The sequence below is a fragment of the Rhinolophus hipposideros genome (assembly GCF_964194185.1).
Source record: "Rhinolophus hipposideros genome assembly, chromosome: 6".
In the NCBI taxonomy this organism is placed as follows: Eukaryota; Metazoa; Chordata; class Mammalia; order Chiroptera; family Rhinolophidae; genus Rhinolophus; species Rhinolophus hipposideros.
In genome coordinates, this window is record NC_138052.1 from 5,719,970 (window position 1) to 5,743,337 (window position 23,368).

At 39.7% G+C, this 23,368-nt stretch overlaps 1 protein-coding gene across 4 annotated transcripts in view; it reads left to right on the forward strand.

Annotated features, from left to right (window-relative positions):
- The window catches only part of CNTNAP5 (contactin associated protein family member 5), an 800,511-nt gene that overhangs the window by 529,924 nt on the left and 247,219 nt on the right, over positions 1 to 23,368 (forward strand). For 3 of the 4 annotated variants that reach the window (XM_081051146.1, XM_081051147.1, XM_081051148.1), the window contains exon 13: positions 20,608 to 20,808. The exons of the other annotated variant lie outside the window; for it this stretch is intronic. In XM_081051146.1, coding sequence (XP_080907272.1) covers positions 20,608 to 20,808 — 201 coding nt within the window. The remainder of the gene's footprint in view (positions 1 to 20,607; positions 20,809 to 23,368) is intronic. 4 annotated transcript variants of the gene reach the window in all.

The window sequence follows — 23,368 nt, forward strand, 5'->3', positions numbered from 1 at the left end:
ACACCTCAGAAAAGTATAACTCAGTTGTTGGTGTCACGTGCATCTGTAATAAAGCTCTGTCCTTGTACCTTCTATTGGCATCTCCCTGCTGATTTCTGCTGTGAACACTCCACTTCCAATACACACACACACACACACACACACACACACACACACACACACACACACACACCAACAATGAAGTCCTAACTTTCATTGCCCTGACAAAGCTTTCCACAAGAACAAGCTGGGCTCAAGTTCTCAAGTTTGTGTTTTACCATATGTTGGATAGCCATCATCGCCGAAGTACTGCTGCTGGAAAGTTGTCACTTGATAACAGAGTGCATACAGTTGACCTAAATAACTGCTGGGAACTGGGCTAGTTCAAGATGCATCACTGTGAAGCAGCTGGAATAATTTTTATTTTACCAATGGGTTGAGGAGGCTAGTAAGTTATAGAAACAGGATCTCATTTTAGCCCTTAGTTCTAATGCTTTTTCTCCACCTGGTGTATGGTGCTTCTTATCAAAGTGTCTTAGGCATGGGAGGCAAACTCTCCTCTGTTACTGTGAATCAAGATGCATTGGTTGTCTGCTAGGCCAGACGCTTGAGGAAGCACTGAAGATATAGAGATGATTAAGATACGGTCTCCCAAATCCACAGAATCTACAGTCTTCTGTCCTTGCGGTAGACGCCCAAGGAGACACCCAAGTTTTCACCCTTCCCCTCTCTGATGAATAATTCATGCAACAGCCAGAAGTCTTCTTTAAAAACACAGTTATCTTGCCTCTCCACCCCTCCCTCCTTCTACCTATGGAAATCTCAAGCTCCTTATTCATGGATTGTAATTGTTAAAGGGCATGGTGGTGAGGATATATGAGCTCCTACGCATTACTTAAAAGTCTTAGAACAAAACCTGTACTTATTACAACCTCCAAATTACTATAGTTAGTATCTATTATAATTATTGTCTGTGGTATCACAAGCAAAGCCCTTGATCTTTGTATCTCAGTTACTGTCTCTATAAATGGAGAGTGATGGTAACAACTTTAGGCTTGGTATGTAGTCCATTACATGAGTTAACATTTAAACAATACTGGAGAGTGACTGACACAAAGCAGGTGGTGAAGAAAATGTAGGTCTTTCTCCTTCTCTCCTTTCCCCCCTCCCTCCCTTGGAAACACATCCACTGTCTTAATGGGTGACAGGCTTACTTGATCAGGGAGAAGCCCAGAGGCTGTGTCGCTGGTAATACAAGAGTCATTTCCTGTTTGGGACTCATGTATGGATGACACATATGCTGTGACTGACTGACAATTTACTCAATTGGAATAACAGTTGTATTTCAGAGGGATAATTTGCTTTCTGAGAATGAAGTGATGTCCAGAGGACTATTTTAAGATGAAGAAGAATGATAACTTAATGGTTTAGAGAAAGGAAGCCTTTTTTAAGTGTCTGTCTCCCTGTTTAATTCCTTATGCTGTCAGCCAAGATGTGGTGACTACACAGGGATTCCAGAAGACTGATCTCTAAGACAAAGCTGGGATTTGCTTGTGTGAAAGTCCTGAGCTTTAAAGTGGTCTCTCTGGGCTAGCAGGCGGCATAATCTCCTGCTAAATCGGACCATTAAAAAAAAACTATTAAGTCATAAAGATGTAGTATTACCCTGAAATTAAAGCATTGTTACCTTTGGATTGCCAGGAATTTTAACAGGCACTTAGAGAAACTGCTTTCACACATCCCTTTAGCGTGGCCAGTTGACTCCAAATGCATGGATGAGAAGAAAAGGCTCAATCATTTATTTGCTTAATCATTCTTTCATCTCTCCTATTAACCCACTCCCTAATTTCTTTAATCCCTTTATTAATCTTCTGTTTATTTACTTACAAGTTTATTTTTTATGTGTTCAGTTACTTATACATTATTCATTCATTAAGTCAGTCAGTCACTCAGTTATCCAGTTGGTCATTCAGAAATTAAGTAATTCAAATAAACTTTTGAGTACCAACTGGGATAGGAGCCAAGGTTACGAAATGAACGTATATCCTTTTCCTCAAGGAACTCACAGTTTAGAGAGGGAGACAGATGTTGTAAACAGACATTTCACACATGGTGTTGAAAATAAAATAGAAGCAAGTACAGAAATAGTACAAATAGGCAGTGGTTGAATCAAGGGATGCAAGGAGCCTGGGGACAGTTGTTGGAGAACCTGTCCTTGCAGAGCTGCCTTCTGAGCTGGATTTTGTAGTAGAAATAGTTGATATTTAATTGAGCATCTACTAGAATGAGATGCCATACTAGCCATTTTGCTATCATGATATTCAGTTTCCCAGCAATCATTCTTTCCATTTACAGATGAGGGCACTGAAATCTTAAGAGGCTGAATCATTATCCAAGGTGACACAAGTTGACATGTGTTGTCCAGAGAGTGGAACTAGATCTGTGATTCCCATCCTGGGTTCCTAGGCCTGGAGACAAAGAGGCTCCGAGGTAAAGAAAGATCCTTCCTTTTGCCTTTGCTCCCTCATCCATCAGTCAGTACCACCACAGAAAGTCTTTCAAGGGCGTGACCCTGAAGGAATGAGGTCTCCAGTATATCTACTTTACCTTGTTGATCACCACTTTCCTTATCTGTAAAATGGGGATAATCATACCCACTTTGCAAGGTTTTTTGAATATCAGATGAGAATTATAAAAAGTGAAGGTTTGTTAAATGTTATTTCTCCGAAGAATGACCTGGGATGAACATTTAAAATGCCATTTTATAGGCTATCCCCAGCAACGTTTATTCAGTAGGTTTAAGACACTGATCAGAAATAACAAATTTAACAATCACCTGAAGACATTGTGCTTTGGAAAAGACCTACATAAGTTGATTAGCACAGTGCTTATCACTTAAGTCCCTTTCCTTAGCCATATTCTCCCATCCAAGAGAGACCGGGTCAGTGACTAAAAGACTTGCTGGTCTTATGACCTGACACCAGGCTTATCCTGACGCCTTCCTGATGGAACTTTCTCAGCACATAATTATTACACATACATGGTGAGCCCTTCTTTTTGGTGCCATGGGGTCCCACACATCGTCCAATCAACCAGTGTTTATTGAGGCTGCCTTGTGCTCACTGCTGAACAAGCTACGTAAACCACTGACCTTGATGTCCGAGGACCTCGTATTTAATTTCCAGTCTTAAAGCACTTTCATTTAGGCCATTCTATTTAATTCATGCAGTTATGCTGTAGATACTGGACAGTCATGAAATCCCAGGCAAGTTAACTTCTATGAAGCTCAATTTCCTCATCTGTATAATAGCAATGACCAGTTAGTCTTACCTCAATGGGTCGATGTGCCGATGAAATAAAGTGAAATAAGTGATGCACCTAATAGACTCAGTACAACATCTGGGATTTTCTAAGTTCTTCTAAAATAGAAGCCATTGTCACCACATTATAGGGGGGCTAGAGGCTGCAGGAATTCAGACGCAGGAGTGATCACCAAAGGTTTCATGAAAGACGTGGGGCTTGGGTTTGATCTTGATGGACAGGCATCCATGGGCTAGGCAGAGAGGAGGAGAGAAAAAACAAAATAACAAACAAACAATAAAAAACAATTGTGTTGAGCTCAGCAGGGTCATGGCCATGGAGCTGGAGGGAGCAGGTGCCCAAGGGCTGTTCCTCCTGGCTCACCATGCACCGAATGCTGCACTACCGTTGGGCTGAACTTTCTTGTTCAGAGAGTGAAATAACAAGTGGAGTCAGATGTGTTGCCCAGTAAGCTTGTTTGCTCTTGCTCACTTTTGCCCTGAGTCCAGGATTTCGGGGAAAAATGATGAATCAAAGTCCTTCTAGATGCCCCAAAGAATAAAAGACCCAAGACGTGAAAGCAGTTTATGATTCCATGTTTCGTAGAACAGGGCGAGTGGAAAAGCCAGTCATCTGGGAGCTTTTTCCTTTCACGCTTGCCCTCACGTGGACTCCCGTCACAAGAGCACTGGTCAGCCTTGCGTTCTCAGTCCCCAAGCATTTGAATCTGCTATATTCATATCTATTTGTAAATAAAAGCTGGTAATAGACATTGGCTGGTTAAACAGTTTCCATATAGGGTTTTCAGTGCTAGCTCTGAGTATTCTGTACTCCCCACCATGCCTTAAATTCGGTTTTGCTTTTCTGGAATGTCATTCCCTCACCTCCTTCTTTAGACCAAGTTCTCATTCTTCTCTCCTATGAAGCTCTTCTCCTGTCATATATATTTTTTTATGGCTCCCCTTTAAGTTCACTTAATCAACCAACATCTAATAAATCCCGCACAGTCTCTAAGATCTTGGGCTTGATTAGAATCCCAATGCTGGTATTTTTTTAGTTTTGTTAAGTTATATGACTTAGGTGAGTTGCTTGGCTTCCCTATTCCTCAGTTTCCTGTTCTATAATTAATAATAGAACTTACTTTTAAAGTTATGGTGAGATATATATGAGATAATGGATGTAACCCATAACAAAGAATGTCTGGCTTTATATACACAATATAGGGTCGCTATTATTTATTGTATCCATCACTCTATCCCCAGAAACCTGGACTCTGGTTTATGGGGATGCAGTCACGTAAATAATAACTGATAACTTTTTTGAGTGCACAATACCTGATACACTGAAAGCATGCATGAAAATTAATTCAACATTATTAATAAATACTTACGCTTGAAAATGCATGGGCTATCATGGTACGAATGGTTGAATTTGATAACTTTTGCTATTTAGTAATTAATTGGCAAATTATTCTTTACCTATGTGTGTGTGTCTGTGTGTGTGTGTGTGTGTGCACACATGTTGGTATAAGAGCACATGCACATGAATTATTGGTTGGAGGATAGTAGAATAATTTTGAGTACTTACTATATGGGAAGTACTATGCAAAGAACTATCTTGTTTTCACCAAAGTTTTTATTCTGAAGTGTCCAAAACTACAGAAAACATGAAATAATACTAAAATAAGCATCTAGACACATTTCACCTAAATTATCCAAGTATTAACATTTTGCAACATTTGCACATTTCTTCTCTCTCTCTCTCTCTCTCTCTCTCTCTCTCTCTCTCATTCTGTCTCTCTCTCTCTCCTCTCTGCCCTCTTCCTCCTCATAAGATGCTTTGTTTTTTGTGAACTACTTGAAAGTAAATTGCAGATATACTGAGCATTTAAACCTAACGTCTTCAGCGTATAGCTCTTAGAACAAAGATATTATCCTATATAACCACAATACTAAAACCATACATAAGAAAGTAAACATTGATTCAATTACTATTATCCAATATGTAGTCCATTTTGTTCCTATAGTGTCTTTTATGGCAGTGTCCGTTTTTATATTTGTATTCAGGATTGAAACAGTGTCCACATGTTGGATTCGATTGTCATGTCCGTTTAGTCTTTTTTAACTAGAAGGCCCTTTCCCCTAACCCACATTATTTTATCTGTACAGCATTGATTTTTTTTGAAGAATAATAAAAGCAAACTCTTAACTAAAATGTCCTTAAAAGTTACGTTGGATTTTTTCTGATTATGTCTCATCGTTAGAATACTTTGGTAAGACAAGCTCATGGGCGATGTCTGTCCTTCTTGGTACATCCCCTCAGGAGAGACATGATCTCCGTGTGTGCCATGTCTGGGATACTCAGCTGCATCCTTGGGCTGAAGCAGGTCTGTCAGGTCTCTGCATTGTAAATGTGATTATAGTCAGTAAGTTATCTGCGCGGTGATGTGCAGACACCATGTGAATATTCTATTTCCCAACATTTCTTCCCAATCTGTAATGATCCTGACCCACGCATTTTATTACACCGGAATTTGTCAAGAGTTGTTATTCTAATTCTATAATCCCTTCTATATTTATAGCTGTCATTCTGCATTCTTCTCTACAAGAGATCTTTTTCTTTAAATTTCTCGCCCTCCTCTACCTCCTTCTGTGTAACTATAGATGTGTAAATTATTCCATTTTAAAATATTGTTACTATTATCATTATATTTTTTGATGTTAAGATTGTCCCCAATATAGCTAGTCAGGGTTCCTTTAATTCTGCTCCTATGTTTTGCTTACATGCCTCCATTAATCTTGGAGTACTTCCTTGCTTTCTAGCACAAGATGTTACATTGAACTTGCCCTAGCTATACCCAGACTCAGCTATTTCCCCAAAGAAGTCTAGTTCTTGTTGTAGCAAATGGCATTTGGAAATTAGGATCTAGGTGTTATGTTTGCTTATTGCTTCTAGGCCCTGTCAGTGGACACAGATATAAAATGTGTGTGTGTTTTCATTACGAGTTCATATGTTTATCTCTATTGCAAATACAGCACCATTAGACTTTTCTTCATAGTTCTCTCTTTCATATATATATATATATATATATATATATATATATATATATATATATATATCTTCTCTCACAGTGAGAACTTTTCCCAACAATACCAAACTGTTTACTCATTTGTTCTACCTGACAGCACATAAAAAATAATTTCAAAATCACATAAGCACCGTCACTACCAATAACTAAGTACAGTGTAAGATTTCCTTGAATTTTAATTTTTTTTAAAAAATATATCCTGCCAGCTGTGTATAGCTAGACAGAATACTATACTAAAAATTGCTTGAATTAATATTTTATTATGTGCGGTTATTTTATCTATTTAACATAGTTAGCATTTTTTGTTTAATATTCAATTTTAAGGTTTGTCGCTTTTCATCTTTTCATTGAATTTTATGTTTTGACTATGTAAAACATTGCATGATATCTCTCTATCTCTATCTCTATATATCTATATATCTATATCTCTATATCTATATCTATATCTATATCTATATCTATATCTATATATTAGATATATAGATCAGAGATGTCTTGCTCTCAGTCATAATGCCTTTACTCTGTTCTTACCCATCTCCTCTAGATAACCATTTGTGTCAGTTTATTATTCTTCCTGAGTGTATTCCATTTCTCATTTAATCTTGCACAAAATGTACCTTAATGCCTTGATTTTGTCACTTTATAATTTATCCTGGAAATCATTGTATATCAGTGTAGAGAGAACTTATGCGGTCTTTATTATGACTGCATAGTATTTTACTGTCAATTAACCATGCTTTATTCATTCAGACACATATTGATGGATATATATATTTCACTATCTGCTACTTACAATAGATACCCTTGGCTACACAGCAGAATTTCAAATATATATATACATATGTATATATATACACACACTTTCCCATCATGTATCACTTTCCTAATGATTTTAGGAGCTGTCACCAGTCAGTAAGTAAAAATCCTGGAGGTCTGTTGAATATTTAGTGGCAAGTGAATGTCTACTAAGGACCACGTGTTATGTGAGCAAAGATGTATAAGACAGTATTTCCCCTTGTGGAACTCACAACTTAGTAAACAGGTTGTTATAACAGGACTGAGTGAGACAAGCACAACATGGAGTTAGAAAAGGGTTCCCTTCGGAGATAACACTGGCACTCTGGCAGCATCATTTCTATTTTGATGAGCTTCAGAACAGAGATGTCAGCTGAAAGAAATATGGATAATTGCACTCTCCTCTTTGAGTTTTCTGTTTCCTAATCACCTCCATAACCAGAGTGTAAGAGGCATGAAAACAGAGGAAGTGGACATTCTTTCATTTATGAAGGCTTGTCTCCTTTTGCAACTCGATACGAGGAGATTTGAATGTGGCTTTGGCTCCCCCTTCTCAGCACTAAGGCAAGCCTTGGGGTCACCGAATGCCTCTGAGTTCAATCTCTTCCAAACAAAGGGATGAGAACTACTGTTTATGGTAAACCTGTGGCCCACGTACTGGATTATATCTTCTTAGAGATGATCTCATTTAATCCACATGATGAAGCGTGAGGTGAGGATCCTTTCGCATCTGTATGTTGAGAAACATAGGTTTAGAGAGAGTGAAGAGTATGCGCAACGTCACTTGGCTAACGCGTGGCAGACCTAGGGACTGAATGTTTGTCTGTGTGGGTGCATAGCTTCTTTCTCCGAAGCACCAAAACAGCTCCTGCCACAAAGCTACTCCTTCAGACCTAATCAGTCTTCCCACAGCCCTCAAAGCCCTGTCCACCAGCCTCACAGCCCTCTTCCCATCAGGTGATTTTGAAGTGGAGCCCCTTTCTCATCTTCCCTGCCCAGAAAGCAGGACACTGAGCTGTCCCCGTCGCCCTCTCCTATCCAGGTGCTGCAAGGTTTTCAGTTGACACAGGCACTGCTTTCCCAGAACCAGCTGGGAGTGGCTTGAGCTCGGCTTTCAGAGAGTTACTCAGCTTTGTACCCTCATCCTACCACCTTGTCAGTCCCTACCAATACTGTCCACACACTAGGCATTTAATAAAATTTCCTTAAATAATCCCTTGAACAACAAACAAGTAAGATACAATATACATGGAGTCTGTTCAAAATCACACCCCTCCAACATGGCAGAGATTTCCCAGGCCCCTTTGATCATGGCACCTACAATATTTTAATGCAAGGGAAGAGAAAAATACCAGCATCACCACCTCCACCACCACCACCACCCAAAATAAGGTACATAAAAAATAAAGGCTCCAGTGAGGTGGGGGAACAAATCACAGTCCAGTGTTGTCCGAGGTTGGGAAATGTGGCCCACGCAGACAGGGGGAAGAGCGGTCAGGCTGTGGCTGGCTGCTGGCCCCGCTCTGCAGCGTCTGTGCTCCAGCTAACATGCAGTGCAGACAGCCCCCCGGGAGCCTAAGCAGGTAACGCTGTCTGCCCCACACGGCAGAAGCCTGGAAGCAGAACACAGAGGCGTCTGTGGTGTTAGGAAGGCATCGATGGATTCTCCCATAGGCAGCTGGCTGAGTCACATGGGAGGCGACACAGCTCTGGCGGGAATTGTGATGCTTTTAAAGGAGCTGAAAATCATTTCATACCTACTGTCTCCCTTCCCTTTAGATGTTGAGAGGAAGGTGGCTTGGATTCCTCAGCACACGTTCCCATAACTGTTTCTAATAACGAGGTGGTCCCTTCCGATCCTGTCTGACTCAGTTCATCAGAACGGCTTGTAGCAGTTCAACTTTGATTTCTAGTGGCTACCTTGAGCTCGGCACGATGCTCTGCTCAACCCTGTGCATTTTATTACTTTCTCACAACTTGGCTGAACATGGATTCCATCCAGTTTACAAATGAGGAGACTGAGGCTAGGGGAGGTTATGTGTCATTGCCACCTTCAGGAATCTGGTCAGTAAAAAGCTGGTTTTGGTAGCCGGGCCCAGGGAAGCTCTTCCTTTCCTCCATCACACTTGCATCTGGTACCCACAGAAGCCCTTTCCAAGCCGACATTTACTCAGAAGTCATTGCTCTTGAGTTAAATGGGGAGATAAGATAGAAACATATGAAAAATTAAACAACTATCAATGCAAAACGACAAGAGATGTCAGTAGGCTGTACATGTGTAATGGTAAATGAGTGGTAGAGACAGTGCTTTGAGGATTATTTAAGCTCTTTATCCTCGGCATAGAAATTCACTTTGTCAACATAGATAACTGTAGCAGAGGTGACCCCAGGGACCCTAATATAGACTTGCTTTCTTACAGTAGGAGTATAAGTGAATTGGCACATTTTTCAAAGGACTATAAGCAGCTTCCCACAGTGATTTAAGTTCAATTAAGCTGGGTATTGATAATCTGTAGACTTCTTCCCAAGCATTGTGATAGAAAACTTGCAGGTTTTTTTTTGTTTTTTTCCTGGCTCTGCAAAGAGACAAATATGTGTGTAGAATGAGGTCTTATTAATAAGAGTTATTTCTTGCTTCTCTTTCCTTTTTCACTTTTCTTTGTTCTTTTTTCCTGAATACTGATCTCCATGGTAACAGATGGGACAGCTTGCAGCATCTGTAATTATTATTGTTATTGAATTATCACAATAATAACAGCAATCAAATAAAATGAGAGAAAAATATGAAAAAAAATTAAACTGTGGCTCTGGATGTAAACACTTTACAGCTTCTTAAATGAGAGCAAGAGGAATCAGGCAGGTCACCTAGAAACCCAGGATAAAGGATCATAGAGGGCTTTCTGGGTGATGACGTATAATGATTTCACAACAGGAATGATGATATAGAATGTTCCAGAATATTTTGCCATGACTACTCTGCTGTCACGTTGCACATTGTCTTTTTTCTTTTTTCTTGTTGATGTTGTTCTTGAATGTAAACATGTTTTGATTTTATAACTTGAAACTTCTTTTAAATGTGGACTGTTACATAACACATACATAGAACAGCTGCTTTTGAAATGCAGGAACAATGAACCTGGCAGAATACAAATGATGGTGATTGACAAAACTGGTCACTTGACAAAGATTTCCTTAAGTCCTCCAAGGTGCTCAGTGCTAACCTAGGCTCTGTTGGTCTGAGGATGAAGACTGAGGATGTGTCCTATCCATTCAAGGAAATCAGTGCACATTATCTACTGGACAGGCTTCTGTAACACCCTATCCCCACCCCAGTGGTACCCCCAGCAGATTTCTGGGCAGCCCCACTTACTCATAATATCAAGAGTACTTATAACAGCTTGAGATATTTGTCATTCTTGTGTACACAACTTTTTCCAAGAATTAATGGTAAGTTTTTGGAGAAGCTAGGAGGTGCATTATTGTCCTGTGTATGCACTCTAGTCACTAGCACAGCATGTGTGAACACAAGAATGAATGATCCATTCCACATACCGGGAGATCTAATAGCTTTATGGGGATAGACTTGAGAGCTAAATTCAGCCTGCAATGTGGGAAATGCTTTACTTAATCTACAGAACAATGTATGAGGTGTGACAATTAAGTTCACGAACTCATCCTAGAAAAAGTGCTACATACCTCGTTGCTGAATATCACTACAGTAACTTTCGAAGTACTCCCCTTGGGAAGTTATTCACCGACACCAGCACCTAGTCTACCCTTCAAAGCAATTTTGAAACTCTTTTTCTGGAATGGCCATTAGAGCTGTCATTGTATTACCCTTGATGTCCCGAATATCATCAAAATGTCTTCCTTTCAATATTTCCTTTATCTTCGGGTAAAGAAAGAAGTCATTGGGGACCAGATCAGGTGAGTAGGGAGGGTGTTCCAATACTTTTTTTACTGGCTAAAAACTCCCGCACAAACAGTGCTGTTTGAGCTGGTGCATTGTCGTGATGCAAGAGCCATGAATTGTTGGAGAAAAGTTCACGTTGTCTACCTTTTTCATGCAGCCTTTCCAGCACTTCCAAATAGTAAAACTAGGTTAACTGCCAGTTGGTACAAATTCATAATGAATAATCCTTCTGATATCAAAAAAGGTTAGCAACATTGTTGCAACAAGTTCGCGAACTTAATTGTCCAACCTCGTATTGTCATGTCTTTGAAATGATGCTTTGGAACTTTGTCACACATGCTACTTGCTAGTCTGTGGTCTGTAAGGCCCTTATGTGAAAAGTGGCGTGAGAGCTGATGTGACTCACGGTCATGAGATCATTCACACTCAGGCCAGTGCAGTGGGATAAATGCTGCTTTCAAAAACCAAATTTTATTTTTATTAAAAAATGTATTGAGACATAATTGACATTGTACAAGTTTAAGGTGTAAAACATGTTACTTTATACATTTATATATTGCAATATGATTAATCCAGGAATGTTAGCTGACACCTCGGTCACATCACATAATTATCGTGTGTGTGTGTGTGTGTGTGTGTGTGTGTGTGTGTGTGGTGAGAACAAGTAAGATCGAGTCTCCTAGCAACTTTGACGTTTATAATAAGATATTGTTGACTATAAACACTAAGCCGAAAAAAATTAAAAAAAAATAAAAAATAAACACTAAGCCGTGCATTAGGTCTGCAGAAGGGATTTATGTACGAGTTACAGGTTTGTCACCTTAAACAACATCTTTCCATTTTCCCAAAGCTATGGTAATTAAAAGAGTATGGCACTGGTGTGAAATAGACACAGAGACCAATGGAACAGAACAGGAAGCCTAGAAATAAACCTTTGCATTACATTCAACTCATATTTGACAACGGACCAACGACCATTTCTTATGGGAAAAATAGTTTTTATTCAATAAATCATGTTGGGAAACGGGTAACTACATGCAAAAAAAGTGAAATGTGACCCCTATCTTACACAACTTTCAAAAATCAACTCAAAATGAGTTAAAGACCTAAACATCAGACCAGGTACCATAATACCTGGAAGAAAACATTGGGAAGAACCTCCTTGACTTCAGTCTTGGTGTGATTTTTTTTTTTTTTTAGATAGACCACTAAAAACACAAACAACAAAAGCAAAAATTAACATGTGGAACTACATCAAACTAAAAAGCTTCTGCCCAGCAAAGAAACCATCAACAAAATGAAAAGGCAACCTATGAAATGGGAGAAAATACTTGCAAATCATATTTTAGAGAAAAAAGCAAATATTTTATGTATATAATAACTGTTACTTTAGACTAACTGAGATGCTTAGTAAATTGAATAGATTCCTGCCAGTTCAAAAATTGCAAAATGCATTTTTCTCTTCAGCAGAAACTTTTTCTTGGTTGACTCAATACCTGTGTTCTCTTGAGCACATCCGAGAGCTGGGGCTGTTTCTCGTCGTGGGATTGAGTGCTGTTGTTACACTGTGGAAGGGACACTAGAGAATGAACTGGGGAGCAAATGGACAGTGTCAATGTTTTCTCAGGTCTTTGGGTCCATGATAATTAAATAATACATTCTGCTGAAGAAATGTCAGGAAATGTAAGAGACACAAATAAATGAGAGACATGAGGCTATTCCAGAGTGAAAAGATAACTGAGTACAATGATAATAACCTATTACATACAGCAGCAGCTATGGTATGAGAAACTGCTCTCTTTCCTGCTTCTTAACCCCATTTGACACATGAGCTCCCTACGCCACCTCTCTGAGGAATGAAACTGAGGGCTTCATTCTAATGTTATAAGAAAAAGTTCTAATGTCTAAATTAGACTGCTTCCCACACATGCCTTCAATAAATCATATGCCCATGTAAAACATAATACTGAACCATCATAATATTATCATGGATGGAACAAAAGTAATATTAAAGTCCTCATTTTTCAGTGAGGAATCGCTGGCAATGTTTGGTAACTTGCCCAAAGTCTCACTGCCGACATGCAGCAGAACACAGGTTCTAACTGGATGGCTGGTTTCTAAATCTAGGCTGTCTCGTGGCACTTTGCGGCTCTGGGTGTATCTGCAGAGATGAGAATGTACATCCAGGGTAGAAGGTCTGGTGCTGGACAGGCCAGCAGAGGATGGTGTTTGGAGCCTGCAGGGTTTTATGACTCTTCGCCCATCACAAAATTTAGATAAGTTACACAGGTACCCTGCATGAAACTGGACTTTCTTGAGTTATATTGACGACCTCTGTAGGTTTTCTTCTGTGGGAGTTCAAGTTCACAGAACTTCAGAAAGAAAGCAATTCCTGTCTGGGCCTCTTAGAATGGCCATATTTTTCTTGTGGATCTTTGGAGGGAAGGCCAGGCTCAGTTCTTCTCTCCTTTAGGTGTCTCATTGTCTTACTTTATGATCTGGGAAAGAACCCTGTTACTACAAACTATTGTGGCAACCACCGAAGGCAATTCACCGGTTCTCCTTCTCCTGAATGTTGTTGTCAGTAATCGTCGCGTCTTATATCTGTGAGATCCTTGTGACAGAGAAGACACATTCCTTTATACAATAAGTGACACAGATTTATGTGGGATGCTTAGTAATTTTGTTAATAATGGACTGCTTCACACAAATGCCTTCACTAAATCATTACCACTACCTGTATTATTGGCATCTTTGCTGCTTTTCAAATATTACTGATGAGGAAACTGAACTGTAGAGAAGTAATAATTTGACAAACGTTGCTTAGCCAGTAAGTAGCAAGCTGGCACACACACCCAGATCTCCTGCTCCAGAGCCCAGGCTGTGTCCAGCCATCTCCACCTGCCCATTGATTAAACTGACTATCTTTAATGCTTAGCTTCATGGCTCTAATTTTAGTAAAAGTATGTGAGGCTTCATGAATGAATCTCTTGCATCCATGGAAGGATGTTCAGAATAAATCTTATGTTTTAAAATCCTTCAGAGCTAAATTTCACACAGATCTTCACTAGCTAAAGCCACCCGTCCACATCCTAGCCCAGGCGTCAGGAACATCTGCCATCAGAGCCGGCTTGCATGAGTGGCACTGAGGCCTGGCCTTTCATATGTCTTCACGGTTCAGACTTAGTCTGCACTTCTGCTAATGAAGCTGAGGGGGGAAATAGAAAGTGAGGAAAAATAATATCCATTTACCGCCTTGCTTCCAATCTTTATTCTGCTATCTTCTAGGAGAAAATTTAAAACGACAATAAGCAGAGGACAAAGGGAATTTTTAAAGGAAACCCATAAAAGAGACTCTGGATTTTGTGTGATCATCTCCTCTCCCGTCATTCATATTTGCTTGCAGTGAACTGTGGAAGCACTTTGGAGCTCTTAATTTTCCCTTTGTATCTTCTGTATATTGCATCTATCAGAGAGTGCCAATAGTTGAATTATTAAAACTTGCATTCTCTCTCAGGTTCCAGAAGCAGGTTGGTAATATTGGTGGCTTTAAGATAAAAGATTATCTTTCTGATACAGCTTTCTTTCCACCTTGCCAAAGATAAAACATCATTTTGGCAAAATGAGTCAATGAGTAAATAATAAGCACATCAATTCAGGAATCTATGAACAATTGGAAGAATGGATATATGAAAAGGAAACTGCGTATTGAGAGGGAAATCCAAATATATATGATTGAGCGATGTTATGTGGACTGTTTTTGAAATCAGACAGATTGGACATACTGAGATTAAGGACAAGTTTACGTTCTCTCCTTGAGCCTTCATATAGCTATATATCTTTATCTCTATTCCTGTAGACATAGATAGAAAGATGGAGATATATATGTGTCTGCTGTGGGAACTATTATGAGTACTAGAGATAAGGCATGTAAAATGTATTAGTATGAGGCAGTAACATAGCATCTGTTATTAGACTGGGTTTTCCTTTTCTGCGTCTAAGCACCATGGACATTTCAAAACTCTCTGTCTTTATTCCTCCCTCTACAACATTGCATTATTTTTAAAAGATTTTTTTAGTAAAATATAGCTAACATATAATATTATATTAGTTTCTGGTATACAAAATAGTTATTCAACATTTCTAGACCATGCTAAGTCCAGCAGCCATCTGACACAGTACCACATTACCATGATATTATTGACTATTTCCTGTGCTGTATATTACTTCCCATGACTTATTTGTTTTTTACCTGGAAATTAGGATTTCTTATCCCCCTTCATTTTCCTCCCCCTTTTTAATTTTTTCAGTTACAGTTGACATTCAATGTTACTTTATATTAATTTCAGATAAGAAAGTGTAGTGGTTAGACATTTGTATAATTTAAGAAATGATCCCCCTGACTAGTTTAGTACCCACCAGGCACTATACATAGTTATTACCATATCATTGACTATATTCCTTATGCTTTATTTAACTTTCCCATGACTATTTTGTAACTACCAGTTTATACTTCTTAATGCCTTCGCCTTTTCACCCTCCCCCCAACCCCTCTCATCTATTACACCAACAAAGCTAGTGCCAATATGACACCATACATAGTTATTACAATGTAACTGACTATATTCCTTATGCTATACCCTACATCTCATGACTACTTTGTAACAACCAATTTGTATTTCTTAAGCCCTTCCCCTTTTTCACTCATCCCCAACCCCCTCCCATCTGGCAACAATCAATATGTTCTCTGTATCTGTGAGTTTGTTTGTTTATGTTATTCTTTAGATTCCACATATAAGTGAAATCACTTTACATGTGTCTTTCTCTGTCTGACATACTCCACTCAGCACAATACCCTCCAGGTCCATCCATGCCACCACCGATGGAAGGAACCCATTCCCATCTATGGCCAAGCCATATTCCATTGTATATATGTACCACCACATCTTTATCCATTCGTCCCTGGACAGACACCCAGGTTGCCTCCACATCTTGGCCATTGTGAACAATGATGCAATGGTCATATGGTTGCACACGTCCCCCTGAAGTAGCATTTGGGTTTCATCAAATAAATACCTTGAAATGGGATTAGTGGGTCCTTCTTTGTCTCTTGTTATAGACTTTGTTTTAAAGTCAATATTGTCAAATGTAGGTATTGCTACCCCAGCTTTTTGTTTTGTTTTGTTTTGTTTTCATTTCTATTTTCATGAAATATCTTTTTCCATCCCTTTACTTCGATCTGTGTGTATCTTTCAACCTGAAGTGAGTCTCTTGTAGGCAGCATATATAAGAGTTTTGTTTTCTTATCCATTCAGTCTTCCTATGTCATTTTAATGGGAAACTTAATCCATTTACATTGAAAGTAATTGTTGGTAGATATATAGCTTTTGCATTTTATTACTCATAATTTTGTTTTTTTCCCCCTATCTTAAAGAAGTCCCTCTAACATTTTTTGTAATGCTGGTTTGGTAGTGGACTCCTTTAGCTTTTGCTTGTCTGGTAAGCTCTTTATCTCTCCTTCGATTCTAAATGATAGCTTTGCTGGGTAGAGTAATCTTGGTTGTAGTTTCCTACTTTTCATCACTTTGAATATTATGTGCTAATCCCTTTTGGCCTGTAAAGTTGCTGTTGAGAAATCAGTTGACAATCTCATGGGAACTCCCTTATAAGTTACTAGTTGCCTTTCCCTAGCTTCTTTTAGGATTCTATCTTTGTCTTTAAACTTTGCCATTCTAATTATAATGTGTCTTGATGTCAGTCTTTTTGGGTTAATCTTGTTTGGGACTCTCTGTGCTTTCTAAAATTGTTTGTTCGCTTTGTCTCTTCTCCTTCTGGTACCGCTATCATGTGAATGTTGTTATGTTTGCAGTTATCCCAGATGTTGTCTCTTAAACTATCTTCATTTTTTGGGGGGATTCCTTTTTCTTTTTTGCTTTTTTGATTGAGTTTTTTATGCTACCTTGTCTTCCAAATTGCTGATTTGAGTCTGCTTCATCTAGTCTGCCGGTGATTCCTTCTAGTGCATTCTTCATTTCCATTATTGTATTCTTCACTCTGACTGGTTCTTCTTTATGGCTTATATGTCTTTTTCTATGTTTGATATCTCTCTGTTGAAGTTCTTACTAAATTCCTTGAGCATCCTTATAACCATTGTTTTCAACTCTGTCTCTGGTAGGTTGCTTGCCTCCATTTTATTTAGATTTTGTTTGTTAGTTAGTTTGTTTGTTTTCTGTAGTTTTCTCTTGTTCTTTCATTTGGCATGTATTTCTTTGTTCCCTTGGTTTGGCTGCCTATCTGTATTTGTTCCTATGTATTAGGTAAGGTTGCTATGTCTCCCAGTCTTGGCCAAGTGGTCTTATATAGTAGGTACCTTGTGGGGCCCAGAGGCACAGTTTCCCTGGTCACCTGTGCTGGGACCTCCAGGTGTATCCCATGCATGGGTTATGTGTGTCCTCATGTTATAATTGAGCTTTAATTGTTATTGTTATGTTAGTGGGTGGGATTGATCCTCCAGTTGATTGGCTGTGGTGTTTAGCCATGTCCACAGCTTACAGGCTGCTGTGTGTGGGACTTACCCCATTGAGTGGGATTCACCCCAGCCGGTTCTGGTGCCTGTTGAGGCCACTCTTTGGGTGTGCCACTTGTGGGGCTAGTTGGGCAGTGTTCTGATGTGGTCTGAATCCAACCTCCAAGTATATTGGTTCTGGGGTCTCTTGAAAGGGGCTCTGGTGCAGGCCCTAGTTAGCCACTGCCTGTGTCCCACAGGAGAGTACCTGGTAGGAGCTACAAAGCAATTGGTAGTTGTTTGCTCCCTGTACTAACCCTTGAGACACTTGGGAAAGGCCATTCTGTGAACCAAGAATGGCTGCCACCAGTACTGAATCTGGGGTAGCTCTGAAGAAAGCCAGGACACCCTGGCTTCTACTACCAGTAGCCAGCTCCCATAAGGTTCAGCCACATGTGATTGCCTTGTGTAATATGCCAGTTGGATGAGGTGGGGTCTCAGTGAGGCAGCACAGTGGAGCAATCGAGCTCACCAGGCCAATCAGATTCAGATTTGGCCTGTGGAGGTGGTCTCAACACAGGAAAGATGGTGTCTTCCTGCCAGCCACATGGGAGAAGTACCCCACACAGTGAAAATGGCAACTATGCTCCAGGCCTCCATACAAACTCACAGATCTCAGTCTACCTCCCATATGTCTTTGACACCTCCTGAGTTACTGTCCCTCTGCTGGAGACCAAGGTGAGTGCCTGCGAGTGAGTCTGTCCTTGGGCCATGAAGAGAACACCTTGGTACCTACAGACTTCTGGCCCACCAGGATAATTTGGAATCCTGAGGGTTTTTCACAGACATTTTGAGCTCCTCTTCCTAGCATCAGTTCTCCGGGCTGGGAAGATTGGTTTTGGCCGTGTGCCTCGCTCCTCTAGGGGGAAACTGCGCAGGCAAGATATCCTTCCTGATTCTCAACTGCCAAATGCAGGTTTGGGGTGCGTTTGGCATCTTTGCCCCTCCTACCAGTGTCTATATGGCTTCTTCTTTATATCCTTAGTTACAGGACTTCTGTTTGACTAGACTTCAGATGATTCTTCAGGTTGATCATTCTATAATTTAGTTGTATGTTTAATGTGTTCATGGAAGGAAGCACACACACTGTTTATCTACTCCACCATTTTGGATCTCCTACAACATTGCATTACTGAGTAATTGCTTTTTTGGTGATTTTGGTCTATATTAGCACAAACACTTTTGGAGTTCGGGGGTTAATTATTTGTGTAACATTATTATTTTTACCAATATGAATCATGTCCTATTTTTACTTTCAGAGTCAAAATCCAATAACCTTCATTTTGATTTGTTTTTTTAGACATACAGAAAATGTAACTCTGCCTCAGTTAAACATTGAAGACATGTGGGCTATTAGTGGCTGGTTTTAGGAAACAGTCTTAAAATGAATCAGAATGTTTGAGAACAGTTTAATTTTATGCTGCCAGAAATGTGTCCTTTTTTAGAGTTGGCACATACTTTAGAGATAATTGAAACCAAACTCTCTTTCTCTTTTTCCTCCTTCTACTATCTTGACACTGAAGTGTAAGGCAATGAAATTACTTTCCCCAAATCATATGGTTGCCAGTTCTTTTTCAGCTAAATCATGCCATCAAGCATGGTCCTGCTTCGTAGTAGTATCAGTAAATAATAGTGACTCGTTCTGCTGTGTGTGCTCATCATTTTTGTCTAATAGATGCTCCTTGGGCCATTTCTTTACATCCTAGACCCCTGTTTCCTCATTTATAAGGCTGAGGAGTGAGGGAGGAAGGAACCACATGATGTCTATGGTGGGTTCTTTTGCAGTCCTGAGAATCTAGGGAGAGTAATAATGTCAGTATGTGGTAAAGAATCTCAGATGACAAAAGCTTTTATGACTTCCTATTTCCTCTTGACTTTATTTGTGAGCATGTTCAGAATTAAATCCTCTGTCCAATTGCAGTAAATGTTTTATCCAAAGTTATTATTACAGAATGTCTGATGCTTCCCAGAGAGTCTTGCAACTTTATATTTTTGGTTGCTATTCTACGTTAAGAGCCTGGCCACAGTATTAGCTGTCTTATATATATATAATTTACTTTTTTTTTACTGATGATAAAACTGAGCTCCAGAAAAGTGAAGTGACTTGTTCAAGCTTGTTGTTGGCAGAAATAGGTTTCAGATATAGATCTCTCAGTCTCTAAAACTCAAATTCCTCTTCTCTCTCCTTGCCTTCCATTCTTACCTGTGGTAGGCAAACCATGTTCTCCATCCCTGATTTAAAGGCCTTTGTCTCTGTGTTCTTTTACTGTAAGCCTCCACAAGTATTTTTGGCAACTAGAGTTGACATGGAGAATAAATAATTTAAAAAGTGCAATGAAATGCTTTGCAGTACAGTAGAAAGCGCCCAATCCCATCCTTGTGAATGATGTGTGTGTATTTTATGGATACTTTCTGTGTGCATGTTTAATTTGCATATGAAAGTTATGATTCTCTGAGAGAATCATCGATGCTAGTGTTTCTCTTGTGAAGGAGGTTGTGTTAATAGCTAGAAACACAGCTTTGGAGGATGGATATCCTGGGTTCCAGTTCTTGCTTAGTCACTACCTGTGTAATCCGGGGTCAGCCGCCTAACTCTCCTCACTCTCATTTCCCTTGTTTCTGTCACAGCAGCATTAACTCTCTTTCGATTTAGGTAATATTGATTTTAATGCGTTAACAGGCATTAAATTATTAGCATAAAAGCTGTGGAGTAAGGGCTCCACAAATTTAGCTCTTAAGATTATTAACCTTCATACTAACTCTGGGTGGAACTCTATGAGGAACAAAACATCTCTGGTGAAATTTTTTGCTTGAGTAGAGTACTCAGATGGTGATTAATTGTCACATGTTGAGCCACTCATAGCAGTGCTTGCACAATTATCTCTTTATTTTTAAGCTTTATTGAGCATGATTCTTTTTTGCCCTTCCTTCTGACATGGCCTTCTTTGGGTTGTGTTTTCTGGGCAGAGGACAAGATCTGGACGTCAGTGCAGCACAACAACACAGAGCTGACCCGTGTGAGGGGTGCTAGCCCCGAGAAGCCCTACTACATGGCCTTGGACTATGGGGGCAGCTTGGAGCAGCTGGAGGCAGTGATTGACAACTCTGAACATTGTGAGCAGGAAGTGGCCTACCACTGCAGGAGGTCCCGCCTGCTCAACACACCTGGTAAGGCTCACCCTTGCTCCTACTCTGCCAGGGCCACAAAGGGCAACCACAGGGTGACACATGGGTCCCACGACCTGGAATATTAAAGAGATGGGTGTGTGCCCACAAGGGCACTGCAGCTATAGTTGTTCACTGTGCAGTGAAGAGAAACACTGCCAGGAGGACTAGTGATGGGCTAGTTGTGGCTCTGATACCCAGAGTATGACTTAGAGGGAGTTCCATAGCCTCTTAAAGTCTTCTCATCTTTAAAAAGGGAGTGATGACAACACCATCCTGCAACAGTTGTGAGATTAAAGAGCAACATTGTTCCTTAAGAGCAATGGCACTCAAAGAGAACATTTGAGCTAGACATAACAAATGTGGAGCTGGGACACTTGTGGCCTAGGGAATAGCATATGAGAAAGCCCAAGGATCTTTGCACATTCACCAAAGAGCAATGAGTCATGTCTGGGGCACAAAATGCACAGGGTGTGGTATTAGGCAATGAAGACTACAGGGCAGACCGGAGAAATCTGCGTGTCTAACAGTAATAGTTACCTGAAAAGTGGAGGTCTCAATGGAAAATTATTGTTTTAAAATAAAGTTTGCTTTTAGAAAAAAAAATTTAGGTTAAACCTATTTTTCAATCTTTTCCTATGGCTATTTTTTAGAGTGAATGGTTGATAGAGTTATTAAAATGTTTGCAAAACCAAACCAAACCAAAACAAAACAAACAAAAAAAGTTCCTAGGAATCCTTACCAAAACTTCAAAGGAATTTTGCAAAATGTCAGGTGGGACTTGTCAAAATTTATATGTGCCCTGAGAGTCAGTCAGTTTTTGTGATTATTAATTCATCATTTTTTCATGGCCAAAAAAAAAAAAAAAAAAAAAAAAAAAGGCTGTGCACTACAGGGATATGGGAGTTCCAAGAAAGGGTCGCAGAATCTTTTGCTTCAAGAAACTTAAAATCCAGTGCTTGGAAGTTAGGAATTATGAATGACTTGAGAAAACTAGACAATGAAATGTCAAAAAAGGAGAAAGGATAGATGTCTCACTAAATATAACACACCGCTTTACTAATCTAGGATTTTTAGGGAAGACCTTGTTCCACATAAGTAAATTTTCCAGATAACTGTCACTTATCCCTTTAAGCACCAAAAATCTTTTGAAAGAATTTTTAACTATTTTAAATGAGAATCTCTCTCAAATGGATTACACGCTTCCTTGCCTTCTCAAACAGATAATTCTGAACATAAAATGTAACCTTTTCTTGATGACTCAGGATCATCATTGTGAAAATCAATTACTGTGCTCCCCTTGGATCCAGCACTGCTCACGGGGCTGATTAGATCTGAGGTTTGGCGCCTCTATTCCCAGCATCCTCATGTGGTGCTGCCTTGGGAGATTCTGTTTATATTTATTCATTTTCTGTCTCTCTTGGCTGTCAAGCCTGCACTTGTCACTCTCAGCACTATTTGCAGAAGGCCTATCTAAAAACCCGACTTACCCTCTTTTCATTGTGTTGTTTTTAGTTTTCTAAGGTTTGGGTTTGGTGGCATTTAGGGAAAATGGTATATGATCATTCTGGCTATGGGACTTCATTTGGTATATGTGTGCTATGTTGTCAGTTTGGCTACACCATTGCCTTTGTATGTGTTTTTATTTGTTTGTTTGTTTGTTTGTTTTCTAACATAATTGTATTTAATTTTGTAAGGATGTTTGAGTGGGAGGGGCATAGATTTGGGATCAGGTAATATTGAGAATAAGGTCTTAACTCTCTATGCATCTTACTAGTTAGGTGACTTTGTACAGGTTGATAAATTTCCCCAATTTCACCACCTGAAAAATTTACATGAACATCTTGAACTCGTAAGGCTAATAAGAGGACTGAATGAAAAATGTCGTCTGTACTCCGTGTTCCAAGCCTGGCACAGAATAGGTGTCCAACAAACACTAGTTCAGTCTTTCTTTACTTTCTCATAGCTTCCATCCCAGCAGGGAAGGTCCAAAACTTGTGCTGTCATGGGAAAAAGGGAATAATATGTCAAGGAACACATTATTTCTATGTAAACAGTGTAAACGGAAAAAATATATATAATAATTATAAGTCATGCATGCAGGTAATATGGACACCCAGAGAAGACGAATATTGCATTCAGGTGTGTATCCTTTTTTCTCAGAAAAACACAGTGAGAACATCGTATATGTATATTGAGGTTTGAGGGTATTGATTAAGACTTGTTTCCCATGAATCAAATGAGATAAATAAAGAAGAGTGGATATGTACATATAGTTGTTGGTTTTCACCTGGTGAATGGGACTGGAAAACACAGTGTGCACCAGTCACCAAGAAGACCCCCATGCCTCTCGGCCTCCAACTGCAGTGGTTGTGGCACTGCGTGCATGAGGTGGAGCTGCAGACACACAGCCCCGTAGAGACATGGCCCCAGCCTCTCACCCATTAGTGCAGAGACAGAGCACCTGGGCAACGACTCAGGTGTGCTCATTTCATGGACTTGGTTGGGGTGGAGATAATGCGCACCCAGAGGCAGTGCACAGGGCACTCACTTAGCTGGGGCT